The 20,970-nt window shown below is 39.0% G+C and overlaps 1 protein-coding gene and 1 non-coding gene across 2 annotated transcripts in view; both read left to right on the top strand.

The window, feature by feature from the left end:
• Window positions 1–20,970, top strand: part of Mapk1 (mitogen-activated protein kinase 1) — a 93,543-nt gene that overhangs the window by 62,367 nt on the left and 10,206 nt on the right. The window contains exons 5-8 of the mRNA XM_020160760.2: window positions 2,239–2,353; window positions 2,618–2,749; window positions 15,505–15,614; window positions 19,659–19,784. Coding sequence (XP_020016349.1) covers window positions 2,239–2,353; window positions 2,618–2,749; window positions 15,505–15,614; window positions 19,659–19,775 — 474 coding nt within the window. The 3' untranslated portion in view covers window positions 19,776–19,784. The remainder of the gene's footprint in view (window positions 1–2,238; window positions 2,354–2,617; window positions 2,750–15,504; window positions 15,615–19,658; window positions 19,785–20,970) is intronic.
• On the top strand, window positions 10,489–10,595 carry LOC141419087 (U6 spliceosomal RNA). The gene has a single exon (XR_012443755.1). It is a non-coding gene; the product is annotated as a U6 spliceosomal RNA (small nuclear RNA).

Here is a 20,970-nt window from a genome sequence, read left to right as displayed (position 1 = left end):
AACAGTGCATTCACTGTTTTGAGTCAGAGTCTTGCTATTTCAGGCCCAGGCTGGCCTTGAAATATTTTTGGTGGTACTGTGGTTTGATCTCAGGGCTTCATGATTGTTAGGCAGGTGCTCTACCACTTGAACAACACCTCCAGCCCTTGGCCTCAGACTTTTAATTCTCTTGCATCTGCCTCTCCACTGCTGCGCTTCCAGCCTCACTCTTTTTTTTTTAAGCACATTTTCAACCATACAGAAAATTTGAGAGTACAGTAAATACCTGGATATCCTTACCTTGATCTGCCCGCAGTTAACACCTTGTTTTCTTACCCTCCCTCCTTTTTATCTTCCTATCTCCTCATCTGATACTTTACCTACGTAAACTGGCACTTTACTCCTTGAATTTTTGAGGAACATTAATATTCCTAATGGAAGAGGATATGTTCTTCCCTGTAGCCATGATATCTTAGCACATCTAATAATCAGCATTAATAGGGTGTTGTTTTTTGAAGAGTGTGAGTAAGCTGTTTTGTAGAATCGCTATCAGTTTTGTGTCATGTATTTTTGGGATTGATGCATTTTGGCCACTGGTGATTTTATAACTATCATTCTTTCTCTGTTTTAGTTTTCTCCATTTATTCTGTGATATATAATCTATTCCAACCATTATGTGTACTTGTCCCAGATTTTGCTGGAAAGACCCACTTTTGACATTTCCCTACTAGCATTGGGCCCTTCCTTGCTTTCTGGTATTAAGTATCCCAGGCTTACTTAGTACATTCACTGTCCCAGACCTGGAGTAGCTGTTTCTCCCAAAAGTCCTTATTTCTCTTAGATGTTTCAGTCCTTCTCTTTATTTAGCTTTGACCCAAAGCAAGAAGTATTTGGGATTATAAGAGTTTTAGAAAAATTATTTTAAAATTGAACCCATTTTTATCATAGCTGTAAGTTTCATCACTAGTTCTTTAGTTTTCCAAAAAGATTTCACTATATTTTAATGACTACTTACTCATTTGTTTTCTATAGGTATTTCTACATTTCTTCTTCCACTTACCACTATACCTAACATTTTCCCTAAAATGCAACTTGTGTTCTTTAGAGAAATACCATTTTTGCATTATGCTAAAAAATTTGCATTATGATTCAAACAATTCTTCTATGACCTTTATTTCCTTCCTTCGTTCTTCCTTCCCTTCTTCCCTCTCTCCCTTCGATGTTGGGGTTTGAACTCAGGGCCTCACACTTGCTAGGCAGGTACTCTACCAGTTGAGCCTCTCCGCCAGCCCTTTTTAGTGTTGGATATTTTCAAGGTAGTCTCTCTAAAACTTTATTTCTGGGCTGGCTTTGAACCAAGATCCTCATGATCTCTGCTTCCTGAGTAACTAGGATTACAGCCGTGAACCACTCACCTGGCCAGCAGAACTCCTTTAAAAGAATAGTTATACCTGAAAAATTAATATAAAAGATGAGAATACTGGTACCAACACCACACACTTGTTTTCCTCCATTTATTTATTTATTTATTTATTTATTTATTTATTTATTTATTGCCAGAGGTCAAGGTCTTTAGCCTGACCTTTTTGAAAATGATTTATGAGATGGATAAAGATACTCTGCAAGTATAACAGCAGTAACCCCTTCTTTTGAGTTGATTTCCAGGTTTCCAAAAATGCGTAAATCGGCTACAAATGTCCTAAAGCAATGAATGTTTTTACTTTTTGTAATATGTTTGTGTCTTTCTCTCAAATTGTTTGAAAATAATGATTGAAGTACATAAAAATTCTAAGTATACTTCAGAAATTCTAATTTAATAAGTTAATGTTGAAGAGAGGAGTAAAATTATTAAGTAATCACGATTGTTCAGCTGGACCCAGTCATCCAAGGTACTTGAAAGGATCACAGTTTGATGCCCTTCTGGACAAAAAACTTGTGAGATCCCATCTGAACCAATAAGAACCTGGGTGTGGTCATCCCCATAACATAAGACCCTATTCAGAAAATAACTAAAGCAAAAAAGGGCTGGGAGCATAGCAAAAGTGGTAGAATGCTTACTTAGTTCAAACCTCAGTACCTCAAAAATAAATAAAGTCTGATTATTTCATGCATTTTCATGCTGTCTCCATGTGTTTCTGAATTTGAGTCAAAGAAGAATCTCAAACTCTTACCAGCCACATGCCTGTCATGTAGAAAGATCTCATCAGCTTGTATGTACACCAGATATCATTCTCTGCCTTTTCTCTCTATCTGCTGCAGGGCTATACCAAGTCCATTGATATTTGGTCTGTGGGCTGCATCCTGGCAGAGATGCTGTCCAACAGGCCAATCTTTCCAGGAAAGCATTATCTCGACCAGCTGAACCACATTCTGGGTAAGGTTCCTAAACACAGTTTACATCAGAGTCCCATCATTAAATGAGGAAGAGTTCTAATTACTCTGTGACCTGTAATAGACACGAATTTTTTATTTTCTCTAATTTAAAATGTTAAAGATCTTTTGTAAAAACTTAAGAAGAGTAAGCATTGGGTGGTGGTGAGAAGACATTAAGTACCAGAGTTCCTTCTGTTCCAACCTGATGGTACATAGTTGTTTGCCTTTGTCTTGATAATTAACAGCTAATTATTTTATCTGATAGGTATTCTTGGATCCCCTTCACAGGAAGATCTGAATTGTATAATAAATTTAAAAGCTAGAAACTATTTGCTTTCTCTTCCACACAAAAATAAGGTGCCATGGAATAGGCTGTTCCCAAATGCTGACTCCAAAGGTAAATCTTATTTCATGGATTATTTTTTCTTAGGCTTAGTTTTGTTTGTTTGTTGTATTTTGTTAAATTGCCACGTCACTAGCCTGAATAGTCAGCCTGTGATTGTTGGGGTAATGCCTTATTTAAAATGTACTCACTCAGGGCTGGTGGAATGGCTCAAGTGGTAGAGTGCCTGCTTAGCAAATGTGAAGCCCTGAGTTCAAACCCAGTACCACCAAAAGAAACAAAACAAATGTTCTCGTTCTTTTTTCTTTTTTCTTTTTTCTTCCCCCATGCCTCCTACCACTTGCTAGAGCTCAAGCGCAAAGCCTAACTCATGATAGGCACGTGCTACTCCTGAGCCATGAGCCATACCCCCTGGAAGGTTTCACATATTGGGGCATTTCAGATTTCAGGTCAGACGTGCTCACACTTGGATACTTTTTTTTTTTTGCTTGTTTATTAATTTATTCATATGTGTATACATTGTTTGGGCTATCTCTCCCCCTGCCCCCCTTACCACTTGGATACTTTTTGATCTTGTCATTTGATTTGTTATTAGAGAGAGGGTCTCTTTTTATACCCAGGCTGGCCTAGAAGTCTTTCAAATTCTAAGCATGCACCACCACACTTACTATATTTAATAATTTTTCAAGTTAAGTTTATGAAGGTTTTTTGTTGTTGATGGTAGGTTTTTTTGTTTCTGTTTTTGTGTTTTTGGTGGTACTGGGACTTGAACTCAGCCTCACGCTTGCTAGGCAGGCACTCTACCACTTGAGCCACTCTGCCAGTCCTGTTTTGTGTTGCATATTTTCAAAATAAGGTCTTGCAAACTATTTGTGAAGGGCTGGCTTCAAACCTCAATCCTCCTGAGCAGATAGGATTACAGGTGTGAGCCCAGCTATGAAGAATAATTTACATTAAGTCTTTTCCTTTTAGTTGTGTGGGTTTCTGAATGTTAACAAATGTGTTGCTATCCTATAACCACCACCACAGTTAATACATGGAATATTTCTATCATCCCTAAAAGTTGTCCTTTTCCCCTTACAGTTATTTCCTTCCCCCAGTCTCTAGCCATCACTGATCTGATTTATATCCCTATAATTTTGCCTTTCCCAGGATGTCATACTAATGGAATCATGAAACATGATGTCTTTTATATCTGCACTTTTTCATGCACTCAAGATTTATAAAAATGTATGTTGTCACTCATATCTCTCCTTACCAAATGATGCTAGAACAATTAGGTACCTGTTTGCAAAATATATATATATAATAAAAATACAAAAATGAAACATACACCTAAACATAAAGTCTAAAACTATAAAACTTCAAAGAAAAACATAGGACAGAGCTACATGACCTGAAGTTAGGTGAAAACTTCTTAGCTACACACCAATTTTTTAATAAGGTAATATTTTGTTACTTGGTTTTTTTTTTTTTGGTGATACTGGGGTTTGAACTCAGGACCATGCACTTGCTAGGCAAGTGCTCTACCATTTAGCCATACCCTCAGCCCTTTTTGCTTTAATTTACTTTTTAGATTGGGTTTTATGCTTTTGCCCAAGAAGGCCTATTTGTTTTGAAACTAGGTCTCACTATGTAACCCAGGCTGGCTTCAAACTCACTATCCTGCCTTAGCTTCTCAAGTGTTGGGGTTACAGACCTGTGCCACCATGCCCAACTTGGACAGCTATTTTCAGAAAACCTCATACTATTATAAAACTATGGTAGGCAGAATGACTCACTCCCCACTCCAAGATGCCCTACTCCCCATAATCAGTGAATGTGTTAGGTTGCTTGGCAAAGGGGAATTGCAGATACAAATTAAGGTTGCTCTGCATCTGACTTAAATTACTGAAATTGTGTAGATTATCTAACTGTAAATACAAGGGTCTTTAACAGGAAGAGAGGAGCTGGAACTGGGGCTGGTGACTCACAACTGTAATCCTAAAGAGATAAGGAAGATCAGAGTTCAAGGATAGCCTGGGAAAGACAGGATCTCGAAAATATCAAACACAAAAAAGGGCTGATGGAGTTGGAAGAATGGCTCACATGGTTGAGTACCTGCCTAGCAAGCATGAGGCCCTGAGTTCAAGTTCTAGTACTACAAAAAAATAAAACAAGGAAAGTAGAAGAGTATCTGCCTTACAAGTATGAGGCCCTGAGATTAAACTCCAGTACTACCAAAAAAAAAAAGTGTAGAAGAGGGAATTTGCCTTTCTGTATCTTTTTAATTTCTGCCGTACTGGGGATTGAACCGAGTCCCTCGCAATTCCTAGACAATCACTCAACCATTTGAACTGTGCCTCCTATTTCTTTTTTTACTTTTATACATATGTATATTTTTACCTAAAATTTAACCACAGCCTGGTAATACACATCTGTCACTTCAGCACTCACAAGGCAAGGCAGGAGAATCAAGAGTATGAGGAGTATGAGATCACCCTAGGCTATGTAGTGAGACCCTGTTTCAAAAACAGCAGTAATAATTTAAAAAGTAAACTTTTTGTAAAAAATCTTTTAATGACAGAAATATTTAAGAAGGTGAAATTCTTCTGAATTGTTCACTAAATGTCACTGTTAATAGAACTGTGTCTTGAATATCTGTCCGTTAGTACATAGACTTGGCTTATTTTTATAATAGTATTTCTAGTTAGTCTGATGTTAGAAATTTAGCCTTTTCTAAATTTTGTTGTTTATATGTTTGTGTGTGTATTCAAGAATATGTGCTTATGTATATTTATATGTATTTTTAATTTTAACAGCTGTCAATTTAGATGTTGAATTTATGTATGGACCTGAGTCAAGATTCAGAAATAGAGCTGGCAGCGTGTCTTAATAGCATGCTTGCCTAGCAAGCACAAGACCCTAGGTTCAACCCCCAGTATCCTCCGCCCCTCAAAATTTAGAAATACTTAACCTGTTTAGCATTGAATTTACTTTGTACATAAGAGAAACTATCTTTTTTTTAATCTCTGAGTTTCATCTGTGGTGTTGGGTGTGGTTGCTTCATTGTCATTGAGACGTAGTGCTATATTACAGGACTGCTCCACAGTTGATTTACCCTGGCTTTGTAATGCCGCCATTCGGGCCATTACCAGTTAGTACTGTCATGAGCATTCCTGTATGTCTTTAGATGAAGTTAAGTGCACATTTATGCTCCAATGTGTGTTGGGTATATACTTCTTAAAAAAATTTTTTTGTTTATTAGCATATATTATTGTACAGGGGGGTTTCATTGTGACATTTACATATGTGCTTAAATGTACCTTAATTAGATTCACCCCCTCCATCATTCCCCTTCTCCCCCTCTAAGAACAACTTTAGTAGGTTTCATTGTTCTACTTTTGTGCGCATATACAAAATACGTCCACCGTATTCATCCTCCTTCACCATGTCTGTTTATATAGTTCAGAAGTATAGAAAGAATAGGAAGATAGTAAGAAATACTCATAATTACCAGAATCCCAAAATTGCCTTCAAAATTTTGTTGTGTCAGTGCATACAACAAAATTATACATTTGTATGTAGAATTATATATAATTATATACTATATTAAGATTGTAGGTTTTTTTAGTTAGAACTTCACATGTATGACACATGTTGCCTAAATAATTATTTCCAGAGTTGCCTTCCTAAAGAAGTACATACATAACAAAACTGTTGTGTAGATCTACTCCAGGCTTCCCTCTTATGTTTACTTCCTCTTTTTTTTTTTAGATAGCCATTATTTATATCAAATTATTTCTGAGTCTTTTAGCTTATTTTCCTTAGTTTAAGGTCATGAATTTTGAGGTTGGTTCATCTGGGTAAGAATTCAGACCATTAAAATCCAGGAAATTAAGCCAGTGTAGTGGTACACACCAGTAATCTCAGTACTTGGGAGGTTGAGGCAGAAGGATAGCAAGTTTGAGACAATCCTGGCCTACATAGACAGACCCTGTCTCAAAAAAAACAAAACAAAAGTCCAAGAAATTAGTTTTGAAGTTTAAGTGTTGGATAAGTACAAAGAAGCAGCAGGGAAAACAATGAATAAAGGAGAAATAATTGGCAGTGCTGAGGTAAACACATGTATTTGAATCACATGATTTGTAGCCATACCTCCTGGGTTCAGTTTGCAGTCTAGCAACTTACTAGCTATGACAAAGTACTCAACTTGTGTGGACTTCAGTTTCCTCATTTATAAAATGGGATTAATGGTGGTATACACATCATAGGATAGTGTAAGTGTTCATATTACTAGTGTTCATAGGTCTAAACTGTTGAGATCTCAAGACTGAAACTTTTTCATTTATATATGCTGGAGATCTTCCCATATCTGTAGTTAATAAGAGTGACTGCATATTGATCTTCGTACGGATGACCCGTAATCATCTTTATCCAGTCTCATACTGGATATTGAAGTTCACATGAGCCTCTCCAAAATTCAGGGGTTTGGAATAACAACCACGTATTTGTTCATGAGTTGAGTTATTTGGGCTGGTATAGCTCGGTGGGTCTGCTGGTCCCTCTCCAGAGGGTCTGAGGTAGCCTCACCACCTCTGCTATTGTTCCTCCTTGTTGCCACCGTACAATAGGCTAGACTATACTCATGCAAGATATATTTTCCTGATGGCAAGAATGCCAGTGGCTCTCGCCTGTAATCCTAGTTACTTAGGAGGCAGAAATCAGGAGGATCAAGGTTCAAAGCCATCCTGGGCAAATAGTTCAAGAGATCCTATCTCAAAAGAACCATCACAAAAAATAGGGCTAGTGGAGTGGCTCAAGGTGAAGACCCCGAGTTCAAACCTCAGCACCACAAAAAAACAAACAAAAAGAATAGTCTAGAAGAGCAGAAGCTTCAAGGTGTCTCGAGACCAGGTCCCAGTACACCAATCTGCCACACTCAGTGTATAAAATCAAATCACTCTTGTCAACCCCGATTCAAAGGATGGGGAAATAAATCCTCTTGTTGATGAGAGGAACTCTAAAGAATTTGCCATATTTAACTAGCCACTAAAGTTGTTTCTAGTTTTACTAAAACATATAAATTTATTCATTTAGTAAGTAGGTAATGAGTACCTGTTCTGTGCCATCAAAGTTTCAATGGCCTTAGAAATAAAATCAGTGAGGGATTAAGAAGCTATAGGGTTCCCCTACAGGGAACTGATGGTCCAGATTTGTATGAAAATGACATGAGAAAGTAAATGGAAGACCTCAGGGAACTCAAGACATTCCAATTTTCAAGCTGAAACAGTGGAGTTTTTAAGTCTAGATAATGATAGCTCACAGAAAAGAAGATGTAAATATCTCTTAATTATGAGAAATGGTGCTCTTTTTTCACTCATGCAAGATGTATGAACATTAAATGGTCAGTAATTCTTCCTTTTTCTTCTTTTGAACCCCAGTCATCAACAGCAAACATCAAAAAGTTTGATAACCCACTGTGTTGTTAAGACTGTGGGGAAATGGATGTTCTCAGAGACAGCTGGTAGTGTGTCAATTGGTAGCATCTCTGTGGAGGGCAGTTTGGCAATCATGTCACATGTCTTTTGTTCCAGCAGTTGTGGGTATTGAACTTTTGGGTCCGCCAACCAAATGGGGGCGGGAGTGGCATTTAATTTGTCTTTAAGAGTGAAATTGAACACTTTTTCATTTATTTGTTGGAAGTTTTGATTGCCAAATCCCTTAAGCCAGTGGTATTGTAGATTTTTCTTCAAAGGAATCTTTGGTTAAAATTCTCTATAATGACTCCAGTGAGGGGGAAGAAATTATTATTATTCAGCAGATGGTTCTAGGCTAGTTGAATCTCTGTTTGGAAGGAAATCAATTTGAATTATTACTCACACATGAAAGTGAATTCCAAAAGAATCAGTAATTAAAGACCTTTTTAAAAATCATACTGTTAAAAGATAGGAATATTTAGCGTATTCAGTGTTTTTCTCATTTCTACATGGGGAAAAACTATCTTCCTAAGCTTTAAAAACAAACAAACATAAAAAAATATACATGAAGGAAGGAGTATAGATTTGGTCACATAAAAATTTAAAACTTACAAAATATGGGGCGTGGACAATAGTTCTAAAATGTTCTATTGAATAACATTTAAAGAATTCCTTTCCTGTTATATAGAAGGGAGCACACAGCACAGTAGTATCTAATGCCCTACAGCTCTAAAGTAAGTCTTCTGAGTTCACATCAGGGCCCCACGCTTGAAGCCTTTAGCTTTGGACAACTTTTATGATTTCCTCATCTCAAAAATGGAACAAATTCAGTTCCACCTCATAGAATAATTGAAAGACTTAAATTATTAGGTAATAATGTTAGATTCATCATTTGTATTATTAGTATAAAAAGAACAAAAACAAATCTAAGACTTCAGTGAGTAAATAAATGAGCAGAGGACAAGGGCATAAAATTCACAAGAAATACTTAGATGAGGAAAACTATAGAAGCAATTTAGGGGATTGCAGTTGAGAATTTAGTTTGAGCCGTGTTAAGTAACCTGTTAGGCTTTAGAAACCACAAAGATTCTAGATGCTAGTCAAGTCATTGAATAAATTATGATAACAGCTACTTAAAGAAATATAATAAAGCCACTAAAAGTCATTTTTAGGACTGGAGGCATGGCTCAAGTGGTAGAGTACTTGCCTAGCAATGGTGAGGCCTTGAGTTCAATAACCTAGTATACACACACACAAAAAAAGTCTTTTGTTTAACAAACTTTGATACATGGGAAAATAATGAGTAATATTTACCATGGGAAAATAATATAGCATTTGTTTGTGGTATTACTTCATCTATAAGTAAAATGTATATCAAACTATGTCAAATGATTAGCATTGATCAATGCTATGGGTGTTTGAGGAGACTTGGGGACAGGTTTGGTGGGTCAGCTATTTGAGGCCTTTTCAGCTCCACATAACAAAAACTTACTGCCAACTGGCTTAGGCCTAAAGAAGTATTTTATTGGCTCCTGTAACTGAAAGAAAAGTCAAATGGAATCTGGATTCATGAGTATAATCACTTTGCCTAAAATCAGCTTTTCTTCCTCTGTACTGTCTTTATTGTCAGTCACTCCTGTTTTTTTGTGGTAGTAAGAAGGCCACCCAGCAGCTCTGGGTTCATACTGCCCATTTCCTGATGGTTATAGCCCAAGCCATAGGCTGACTCTTGTTGCCTCTTTGTCCCCGACTTGAATGTCTTTCTCCCCTTCAATATGGCCAAAGAGGAATCCAGATAAGTATGGCCCAACCAGTGCCACCACTTCCCCAGCATAGCAGGGAAACATGGCTAAGCCTGAGAGCGCCCGTGTGAAATGCAGTTTGCTTAGGGGCAGTGAACAATGGGAGGCAAAAACCAGCAGATGGCCATCATTATCAAGAAAGGTGAGGAATTCTGGTTTGGGGTTTTTTTTGTTGTTGTTTTGGTCTCCTATTTTTTGGGTAGTTTTTTAATGTAGTTCATGTCAGAGGTCTTTCTCAGATAACCTGTTTGAAGATCTTACAGGCTTTGTTATTGTCCACATGGATGCATACAAGTCGTAAATAGGACCATAGGCTACACATTCTTCCATTATCTACAGAGTTTATTTATTTATCTGAAATTTGGTCATCCTAGGTAAAAGATAGCTTTGGGAATTATTTAACCCATGGCCTTTGAAATTATGCAAGAGCTTGAAGATAGAGGTGTACATTAAGAAGCATGAGAACACAAACCTTCAGTAGGCAGTGGAACAGGAGTAGGAGCCCTTGAAGAATATAGAAATGGTGGATAAAGTGCTCCCTTTGGCAACACAGACACTAAAATTGGAACATACAGAGATTAGCATGGACCCTGTCTGTGCAGGGATGACATGCAAATTCATGAGGTAGTCCATATTTTTCAGCTTCTTTATTCCTATTGATGAACATGTGGGTTTTTTTGTTTTTTCTGTTTTTGTGCAGCATCTTAAGCACTAAAATTTCAGTTCATACAGTGGATCCATAAATGGAAGACATGCATATTTTGCTGTGTGTGTGTGTGTGTTAAAGTGCAATTTACTTTGTAATCAGTGTAACAGCATTAAATACTTTGCTTTTGAAATATTTTTTAAAAGAGGAAAAAAAAAACAATGGAAAAAGGGAATGAGAGTCATGCAATTTCACAGAAATGGGAAATGGCATTTTAGAAAGGGGACTGCACAGCAGTGTCCATGCAACAGAGAAGGCTAGCACGATAAGAGACTGAAAAACATGGGTTTGTTTTCCAATTAGGGGATTGTTGCTGAACACACAGAGTAGTTGAAACAGTGAATGGAAGTGGGAAGTTTAGAATGGAGACAGAAATGACTGCTCCATCTGAAGGAATGGGCTCATAGAGGATTGGCTTTGAGAGTCTGTCTCTTTCTTACTAATTCAGAGCATGTGAGCAGGTCTGGGTGGGGAGAAGTCTAGGAAGATCACTTCTACAGGTCTCAGTTTTGTCATCTTACCTCTGTAAGATCTGTTGAGCGTAGTGAGGGTCATTTGGTAAGAAGGACATAATTCAAGCCATGTGACATGGAGAGGGTCTTAGAAAGAGGATGGGGCCCACCAGAGCTGTTCTAGAGCTGTTGAGGGCTTTGATAAGATGGAAAATCTCAGGTTTTTGTAGCACAACAGTTTCAGTCTTGTGCTGCATAGACCCAAGAAGTCCTCAGGACTTTGCACGGTAACCAGCTGAAACCATTTTCACAGCACTATGGCATCTTTACACTTCTCTGCATTGCTATCTGCCCCCATGGTACTGAAACAATAGTAATCAAGACTGCCAGCACTGGCCATGGCACCAGTGTGGTCCCTAGATCTGTCTTGCCACAGCCTCCCACCTAAAAATGTTGCCAGATTCACAGAAGTATATTCTCGATGAAACAGCAAAAAGTATATGCTTCATTAAATCCCATCTTGAATAAAAGTCTTTATGATATTCTGTATGGCAAATGGGAAGTACACTTTACATACAGCCTTTCTGCTGCATATAGAATGCACTGGTTTTCTCAAGGAAGAGTGTTCTTGCAGTTACTTGAGCTGAACTGGCTGCTTTTTAAAAGTGATTCTCAGTAAAAAAAAAATAATAATAAAATTCTTCATACTACTAGAGTTTGAACTCGGACTTACACTTGCTAGGCAGGCACTCTACCTTTGAGCTACTCAACTAGCCTTTTTTTGGTGAATGTTGGGTGTTTTTGAGTTAAGATCTCACTTTTTGCCTGTGCTAGCCTTGAACTGTGATCCTCCTGATCTCTGTCTCCCTAGTAGCTAGAATTATAGATGTGAGCCATCAGCGCCCAGCTTAAAGAAAAAAATTTTTGAGATGGCGACTCACTTTACTGCTGGTCTTAAATTCCATGTATTCCTCCCCCAGTCACCCAAGTGGCAGATACTCACTAATATTTAAAAGTTACAAAGAGGTTCTGAGATCAGAAAGTTTGAGAAACATTTGTACAATTAAGTTTTCTATGGCTCTGTCCAGAAACTCAGAGTTGAACATGGGAGTGACAGGTTGCAGTATTGATCCATGATCAGAATTTTGACGAGCAGGTAAGATGGGCTGAACAGGTGCTGTGGAGGACCAGTTGCAAGGCCTGCCCAGGATCTGGGCCAGGACAGGGAAGAAAAAGGGCTGGAAGATGGGGGACCAGGTTGCTATATCCTTTAAAGGTACTAAAGGTATAGAATTCTGAGTGGGTACCAGAGAGAGTCAGGGATCTTGGTCAATGTAATCCCAACCTTGAAAGGACTTCCAGACTTGCAGGGGAAATAAACCTGTGTCCAAGTAAGCATGCACACAGGCAACCATGATTCACTCCATCTGAGTGATACTAACGGATTGCTGTGTGGTGTGGGAGGATGGGGGCTGAGCACTCTTGACTTGTGGGATCAGCACCTGCCAGCTGCTTCCCATTTCACTCATTTTCTCCTTTGGTAGCTGTGAATAATGCAGAAATAGCACTTGCAATAAAAGGAGGCTAAGCTGAGATCTAGTTATTTTGCAAATGGGGGGTAGCCATCTTTTGAAATTTTTGTCTGGAAGTTAAGGGCCTAGAATTTAACTAGAAGGAACTAACAGATCTATTTTAAAAATGCTTAAGCTGCAGAATACCTAGTTTCCTTGAATGCTTTCCTACTTAATACCAACAAGTTTGAGAAGTGCCCCCAAACCAACAGCTTAGAAAAATGCTACTAGAATCTGGTCAAGTTCTCCTGGGCTTTTCCTAGCATAGATGGTGCCTAATTGGGCAGAAGACCAGATGACTTTTTGGTGGGGACAGGGTTGTTGGGGGTTTTTTTCTGTGTGTGGTACTGAGGTTTAAACTCAGGACCTCACATTTGCAAGGCAGGCACTCTTCCTCTTGAGCCTCACCCCCAGTCTTTTTTTTTTTTTTTCCCTTTAGTTATTTTTGGATAAAGTGTCACATTTTTTGCCTGGGCCTGGCCTCAGACCAAGATCCTTCTACCTGTGCCTCCTACATACCTGGAATTACAGGATTGAACCACCAACCACCATGCCCAGATAGAATCTCAGTAACTTTTTGCCCTGGGCTGGCCTGGAACCATAATGCTCCCGATCTCTGCCTCCTGAGTAGCTGGGATTACAGCTGTATACTACCACCACCAGCCCTTTGCTGGGTTTTTGAGATAGGTCCTACATAGCCCATACTGACTTCAAACTCATGATCCTCCTACTCCTGCCTCCCAAGTGCTGGCATTACAAGTGCGTGCCACCACACTCAGCCCAAATAACTGCGTCTCAAGAAAACATTGGGAGAATATCTGTGATCTCTTTGTGGTGAGGCATGGTCAAGAGCAGAAAGTCAGGTAGGCCTTACTATCTTTATTGTAGGTTAGAGAAGCCTAAAGCTTGGCATCCGTCTCTACTAAGTAGTCAGTGCCACTAGGATTTAAGCTAGAAATGACTGGGTTCTTAACCATCATGCACTACTGTCCTTACCATTGAGAGGACTACCTCCTAAACTTCAACAGCCTGTAGACCCCATGTCCAGCTATAGGCATGAGCTGGCTAGACTCTGCTCTCTGGAGAACTTTTTCTGCTCCAAAATGTTCCATATAGCCTGTAAAGCAGTGTCATTATTCTGTAATTTCCTAAAGTATGCTTGTGAATGTGTATTGAAAAAGCTAGACACAGAAGCAGAAACAAATTTGAGCTGTATTATAGAAATTCATTATGTGGTCTTATAAAGGAACCGCATATATTGGATAAGAGAATAGTTCTATTAGGTGGAATTGCTCGCGGCATCCATCATGTGGTTTGCCACATTTATTATTATTATTGGCCCAGATGGGGAGCATCCTGGTCCCCATCTCATCTAGCAGACGAGCTTCAGAAGGTTTACTGATCTGCTTTCAAGGGTTGAGCAACATTTTTTAATGAGTGAATAATTAAAAACTTATTTCAGTAAAGTAAGCTAGAACTGATTTACTTAAGTTGATCATGAATATGAAATTGTGGCAATACATTTTGGTTATTAAATGATCTTTTACCATTCTATTCTTATGGCTTAATAGCATGTAGTGATTGGCAGATGGGCAAGGTAGATGCTGCTACTACAAACAACCTACTAAGAAATGATCATTGTAAGAAAAGAGACTTCATTAAGTAGATGCCCAGCTGGCCCTGAGTTCAAACACCAGTACTTCCAAAAAACAAAAAAGTAGATGCCCATATTTTTTGTTTTCTTCCTGTTGTTTGTAGTCTCTAAAAATGAATATTCTTTACTGGCTGTTAGTTTTTCAGACTTGCAGTAGGTTTTTAGACTTGAGTCTTAGGTTTTTCAGGAGTCCTGGAGGGTCTGTGAGCTAGGATCTAAGAGAGGATTTTTGTAGCTCCTTTCTTATTCTGTATCTTGAGGCTCCTGTTATGGTGTAATTTGAAGGAAGGACCTCCTTAAGTTGACACCCACTGGGCTGGTCATTATTAAATAAAACATGAAATGGTTTTAAAATAATCCCTTTTTGCTGCCTGCAAGTGGCATACATTCTTTCTCATGAATGCCTGCTCCTGCTAACCCAGGAAGGCTTTTATCATTTCCCCGATTCTTTATCCTAAGCACTGTTAGCCTTGCCATTTGCCCATCTTCTTGACTTGAGGGGGAGCCTAGACACTAGTGTCAGATACCCAGCAGAGCATCCTGTTCTCTGTCTGCCCCCTTGTCCCATTCTCAGTGTCCCATTCTTTACTGCTGGACTCCTAACATGAAAGAGCACTCAGCTGTTGATGACTGGCCAAGCCAAAAGAGTGCTTTCAGCTTTGGGCTCTGCAGAAAGACTCCAAGCCTGCAGGGTAGACTTGGGGCCTGTGGGTCACACATGACTTTCAGCCAGAACAGAAAAGACAACTGTTTTCTTCTGTGGCCTTGCAGGCCTTTTCTGTGTGTTGAGAAACAAAATGACCAATGCAAAAATAACTTTGAAGTTGATGTGAGAGAAGTACTTTGCTTTTGATACCTTTAAAGCAGAGTAGTGATTTAGGAAATGTTCAGATTTTACAGATTGGGTTTAAATTCCAATCTTCCACTTTTAACCTTTGGCTGACCACTCTACCTTTCTGAGCATTGGAATCTACAGTTGTCAGATGTCCAGTACCTACATTGACATAGTTTCAAAAGATTCAGTAAGTATTCAGTGTGCTGGGTTCTCACGCCACAGTGATGCTTCCCTCTATTATAGTCTTATGGTTCAGTTTACTTAAACAGGAAATGGAAAGTATTTTAGTGACTACTACTTCTCACCACTGCAAAACTTTTCTCTTTGTAGCTCTGGACTTATTGGACAAAATGCTGACATTCAACCCTCACAAAAGGATTGAAGTCGAACAGGCTCTGGCCCACCCATATCTGGAGCAGTATTATGACCCAAGTGATGAGGTAAGAGCCCATGCTCCTGACTGCTTCTTCATAGCTGTAGACCAACTATGAAGTGGGCCCAACCACATCCTGCTTAGACTGCATGATGGTATACCTTGTCCTTCTAACACACCTGCCTTGTCTGGCTTGAGGGTAAGCACTGTGGGAGATAACTCAGAACCCTTGCCCCTACCCCTTTCTGTTTACCTCAAAAAACTTCCAACCACCTGTAGGAGGTGGGGGCCAAGGAAATGCATGGACAAAGGAGAACAGCTACACCACTAGAGCATGGAGAGGGTAAGGGTCTAAGGCTGTAGATTGTCATGGTCCTTGGCAGCAAGAGACACCTGAACCCATGGGACAGTATGCAGAATGAAGAGAAGTCACCTGCATGTTTTATACCATTGCTTGGTGACTGTGTTGGTTGTGTGGTTCCTTGAAGACAGGACACAGAGTCTGTTGTGAGAGATTATGAGTTCAGAGTTGGGTGTGCATCTCTTTAGAGCAGACTGAATGTACTTTGTATCATGTTCTTTCCAGGGCAGTCCCACTATCTTCCGTCTGGTCCCTCTGTGGGTTGAGTTTTAGCCTTTATTCTCTGGAGTATAGCAAAGAAAAATGCAACATAAGCCAAAGTTTAGATTGTTCTATTAGGGGTTTCTGTGTGATTAGAAAATAAAATCTTCACATTCTACTCTTAAAGGACAGAACAAGAAGGAGATGTTAAAATTAAGGAACAAAATGGAAAAGGAAAGGAAAAAAACTATCAAAGCTAAGCTGATAAAGACGATAGAAATCAAAATGAAGAAGTATTAATCAGTCCCACCCCATGTCCACATCCACCCCTTCCCCCAAACAAATATTTGCAGTAGCTTGCAGAGAAATCTACAACACAGTGACACAAAATAGGTGGGAATATGAGGGTCAGGTCTCTTCCCAGCTTTGCGAGCTGGGGATTTCCTAAGGTACTGGTGTCCTAATCAGTGAACTAGTGCAGCGGATGACATATGTAGGACATCACATAGAGCTATTTTCAGGAAGCGCTACTTGTTCCCTTCTTGTAGACATGACTCCTCTTTCCATTGTGTGTGGCCAAAGTATAGTGCAGTGTTTGGGGTTCACATGTCCTCTCAATAAAAGCCTTGTGTGAGGATTAGGTGGGTGAGATCTGAGATCTGTGCATCCACTGATTGACAGTTTAGTCCTATAACGCTTTAGTTGTGGACATTTAAAAATCAAAACGTAGCTGGGTATCTTGGCACACAACTATAATGTCAGCACTTGGAAGACTGAGGCAAGAGGATCATGAGTTTGAGGCCAGCCTGAGCCGTATATATATATATGGTATATATGTATGTATATATGTGTGCATATATATATATACACACACACATAAACGTTCATGCGCGTACATGAGAATAATAATAAGACCTTATCTCAAAAAATTCTTTTTTTTTTTTTTCCATTTTTCTTTTATTATTCATATGTGCATACAAGGCTTGGTTCATTTCTCCCCCCTGCCCCCACCCCCTCCCTTACCACCCACTCCGCCCCCTCCCTCTCCCCCCCCCCAATATCCAGCAGAAACTATTTTGCCCTTATTTCTAATTTTGTTGTAGAGAGAGTATAAGCAATAATAGGAAGGAACAAGGGTTTTTGCTGGTTGAGATAAGGATAGCTATACAGGGCATTGACTCACATTGATTTCCTGTGCATGGGTGTTACCTTCTAGGTTAATTCTTTTTGATCTAACCTTTTCTCTAGTACCTGTTCCCCTTTTCCTATTGGCCTCAGTTGCTTTAAGGTATCTGCTTTAGTTTCTCTGCGTTAAGGGCAACAAATGCTAGCTAGTTTTTTAGGTGTCTTACCTATCCTCACCCCTCCCTTGTGTGCTCTCGCTTTTATCATGTGCTCATAGTCCAGTCCCCTTGTTGTGTTTGCCCTTGATCTAATGTCCACATATGAGGGAGAACATACGATTTTTGGTTTTTTTTGAGCCAGGCTAACCTCACTCAGAATGATGTTCTCCAATTCCATCCATTTACCAGCGAATGATAACATTTCGTTCTTCTTCATGGCTGCATAAAATTCCATTGTGTATAGATACCACATTTTCTTAATCCATTCGTCAGTGGTGGGGCATCTTGGCTGTTTCCATAACTTGGCTATTGTGAATAGTGCTGCAATAAACATGGATGTGCAGGTGCCTCTGGAATAACAGTCTTTTGGGTATATCCCCAAGAGTGGTATTGCTGGATCAAATGGTAGATCGATGTCCAGCTTTTTAAGTAGCCTCCAAATTTTTTTCCAGAGTGGTTGTACTAGTCTACATTCCCACCAACAGTGTAAGAGGGTTCCTTTTTACCCGCATCCTCGCCAACACCTGTTGTTGGTGGTGTTGCTGATGATGGCTATTCTAACAGGGGTGAGGTGGAATCTTAGTGTGGTTTTAATTTGCATTTCCTTTATTGCTAGAGATGGTGAGCATTTTTTCATGTGTTTTCTGGCCATTTGAATTTCTTCTTTTGAGAAAGTTCTGTTTAGTTCACTTCCCATTTCTTTATTGGTTCATTAGTTTTGGGAGAATTTAGTTTTTTAAGTTCCCTGTATATTCTGGTTATCAGTCCTTTGTCTGATGTATAGTTGGCAAATATTTTCTCCCACTCTGTGGGTGTTCTCTTCAGTTTAGAGACCATTTCTTTTGATGAACAGAAGCTTTTTAGTTTTATGAGGTCCCATTTATCTATGCTATCTCTTAGTTGCTGTGCTGCTGGGGTTGCATTGAGAAAGTTCTTACCTATACCTACTAACTCCAGAGTATTTCCTACTCTTTCTTGTATCAACTTAAGAGTTTGGGGTCTGATATTAAGATCCTTGATCCATTTTGAGTTAATTTTGGTATAGGGTGATAAACATGGATCTAGTTTCAGTTTTTTGCAGACTGCTAACCAGTTTTCCCAGCAATTTTTGTTGAAGAGGCTGCTATTTCTCCATCGTATATTTTTAGCTCCTTTGTCAAAGATAAGTTGCTTATAGTTGTGTGGCTTCATATCTGGGTCCTCTATTCTGTTTCACTGGTCTTCCTGTCTGTTTTTGTGCCAGTACCATGCTGTTTTTATTGTTATTGCTTTGTAATATAGTTTGAAGTCAGGTATTGTGATACCGCCTGCATTGTTCTTTTGACTGAGTATTGCCTTGGCTATTCGTGGCCTCTTGTGTCAAAAAATTCTTTAAAAATATTTTTTTAGACTGGGAGTGTGGCTCTAGCAGGAGACTGTTTGCCTAGAAGTATGACCTGAGTTCAATCCCCAAAACGGCCCCACCACCCCAAATTTTGGGGGAGAGTGTTTTCTTTCCCAGTCTTACATTCTATATCTTATTTATTTATTTATTTTGATGGTGGTAGTACTGGGGTTTGAACTTGGGGGCACTTGCTAGGCAAGTGCTTTACCTCTTGAGCCATACCCCTAGTTCTATATCTAAATTTTTGTAAGTAGGGTTCTTTCTTTTTGATGCAAGCTTGCTTCAAATTGTGATCCTCCTGATCTCTGCCTCCTGAGTTGCTAGGATTACAGGCGTTAGCCACTGGCGCCTGGCTTAGATTCATGTTTTAGATTGTATAAACATACTACTACCCCCTCAATGGTACATTTCTGTTATTGCAACATTTAAAATATTTGGAAATTATTCTGGGATTTGTGATAAGTTTAGAGAATATTCAAAATGATTTTACTCAACTCTCGAATCTGTTTTTTTTGTTTTTAGACTTCATTAGCATATATTAATTATATAAAGGAGTTTCATTGTGTTATTTCTATACACTCATACTCCCAGTCCATTTTTGTTTTTATATAGTGCTGGGAATAGAACCCAGGGCATTGCACATGTAAGGCAAGTGCTGCATCACTGAGCTGCACCCCTGTCCTGGGACTCTTATGTTTTATGAGACACCAGTCTTATTGTATAAATTTCAGAATATAAGGCAGAGTCGTTTTATGAATCAGTAAATTACTACCTTAAGTGTAATAACTTTTGACTATTAAATGTTTTGTTTTTTCCTTAAAGCCCATCGCTGAAGCACCATTCAAGTTTGACATGGAATTGGATGATTTGCCTAAGGAAAAACTCAAAGAACTCATTTTTGAAGAGACTGCTAGATTCCAGCCAGGATGCAGATCTTAAATTTGTCAGGTATCTGAATTAAGTATACAGTTAACCCTAGTGAGGGAGAGCATGTAATTTAAATATCATTAGAAAGAAAAAAGAATTCACTGCATTCCTCCTCTGTTGAAAATAGCTTTTATACTGATTACTTCATGATTTAAAACTACAGAAATTACACTTCATCTTCCATGATTGTTCAAAAGATACACCTGGAATTCTTTAATTTCTGCCAATCCATATTGACCTGTAGATTACCATGACATGGGAAGTTGATAAGAAATTAAAATTGAGGTGGCTATTTTTAGTATAATAGCTACAGTGAAACTTTGTCATTTAGGAAGAAAAGGACTTAAAGCTGGGTTTTTGGGGTGTTTTTGGTTTTTGGTGGAGCTTTTTTTGTTTGTTTTTGGAGGCAAAGGCTAGCCTGCCTTTATATATATTATATGAACCTGCATGGAAGCTGCATGAGCTTAGGTTATGAGGGGTGGGGGATAAAGAGACAGTATTGGTAAATTAAGAAAACAAGTGTACAAAGGAAGAAAACATCTGAATTTTAGAGAGTATATGGTAAAAGGAGAAAAAAACAGGGCTTATATTAGAACTCTGTAAATGAACGTGAAGTAAAGCATTGTGGACAAGGGCCAAAGCAATTGCTAAGGAAATGCTTTAGACAAGCAGCATTTGAGGGGCTAGACATGTCATTTCACAGGCAGTCATGTCTGTGGATACTGTAGACAAGTGGCCAAGGTGACATCAAGGTTGTGTTGTAACAGTAAGTTACAGTGTAGTTTAGAAGAGCAGTTTCTGCAGTGATTCTCTTCGGATGCTTTCTGTTAGGTAGATTTTGCTTCTCTGTTCTCTCCTGTTCTATTCTTTCTATTATCGTATATTGGGGTCTGGAGGCAATAGTTCAAGCTGAGCGTTCCTTGTGGTATCCAGACTGGAAAGCAGAAGCCACTCCAAGTGTTTCAAATGGGAGCCATGATCAGAAGAGGCTAGAAGGGATAGAGCAAAAAAGGGGAAAGTGGTATTGCCCACAGATTGTTCACTACAGGAAGCCGTCCTTGGTCTCCAGCTAAAGTAGTAAAAGGGGAAAAGGTATTAAACAGGTCCTTGATCAAGTATGGGTGCTGGGGGAGCTCATGTAACCACATCTGTTAGCGTTACCACCAGTGCTGAGGAGAAAATGGGGTCTGCCCCTATATACAGTGAC

Source organism: Castor canadensis, chromosome 18 (assembly GCF_047511655.1).
Source record: "Castor canadensis chromosome 18, mCasCan1.hap1v2, whole genome shotgun sequence".
Classification (NCBI taxonomy): Eukaryota; Metazoa; Chordata; class Mammalia; order Rodentia; family Castoridae; genus Castor; species Castor canadensis.
Note: the sequence above shows the minus strand (reverse complement) of the source record. Positions and strands in the feature narration are given on the sequence as shown.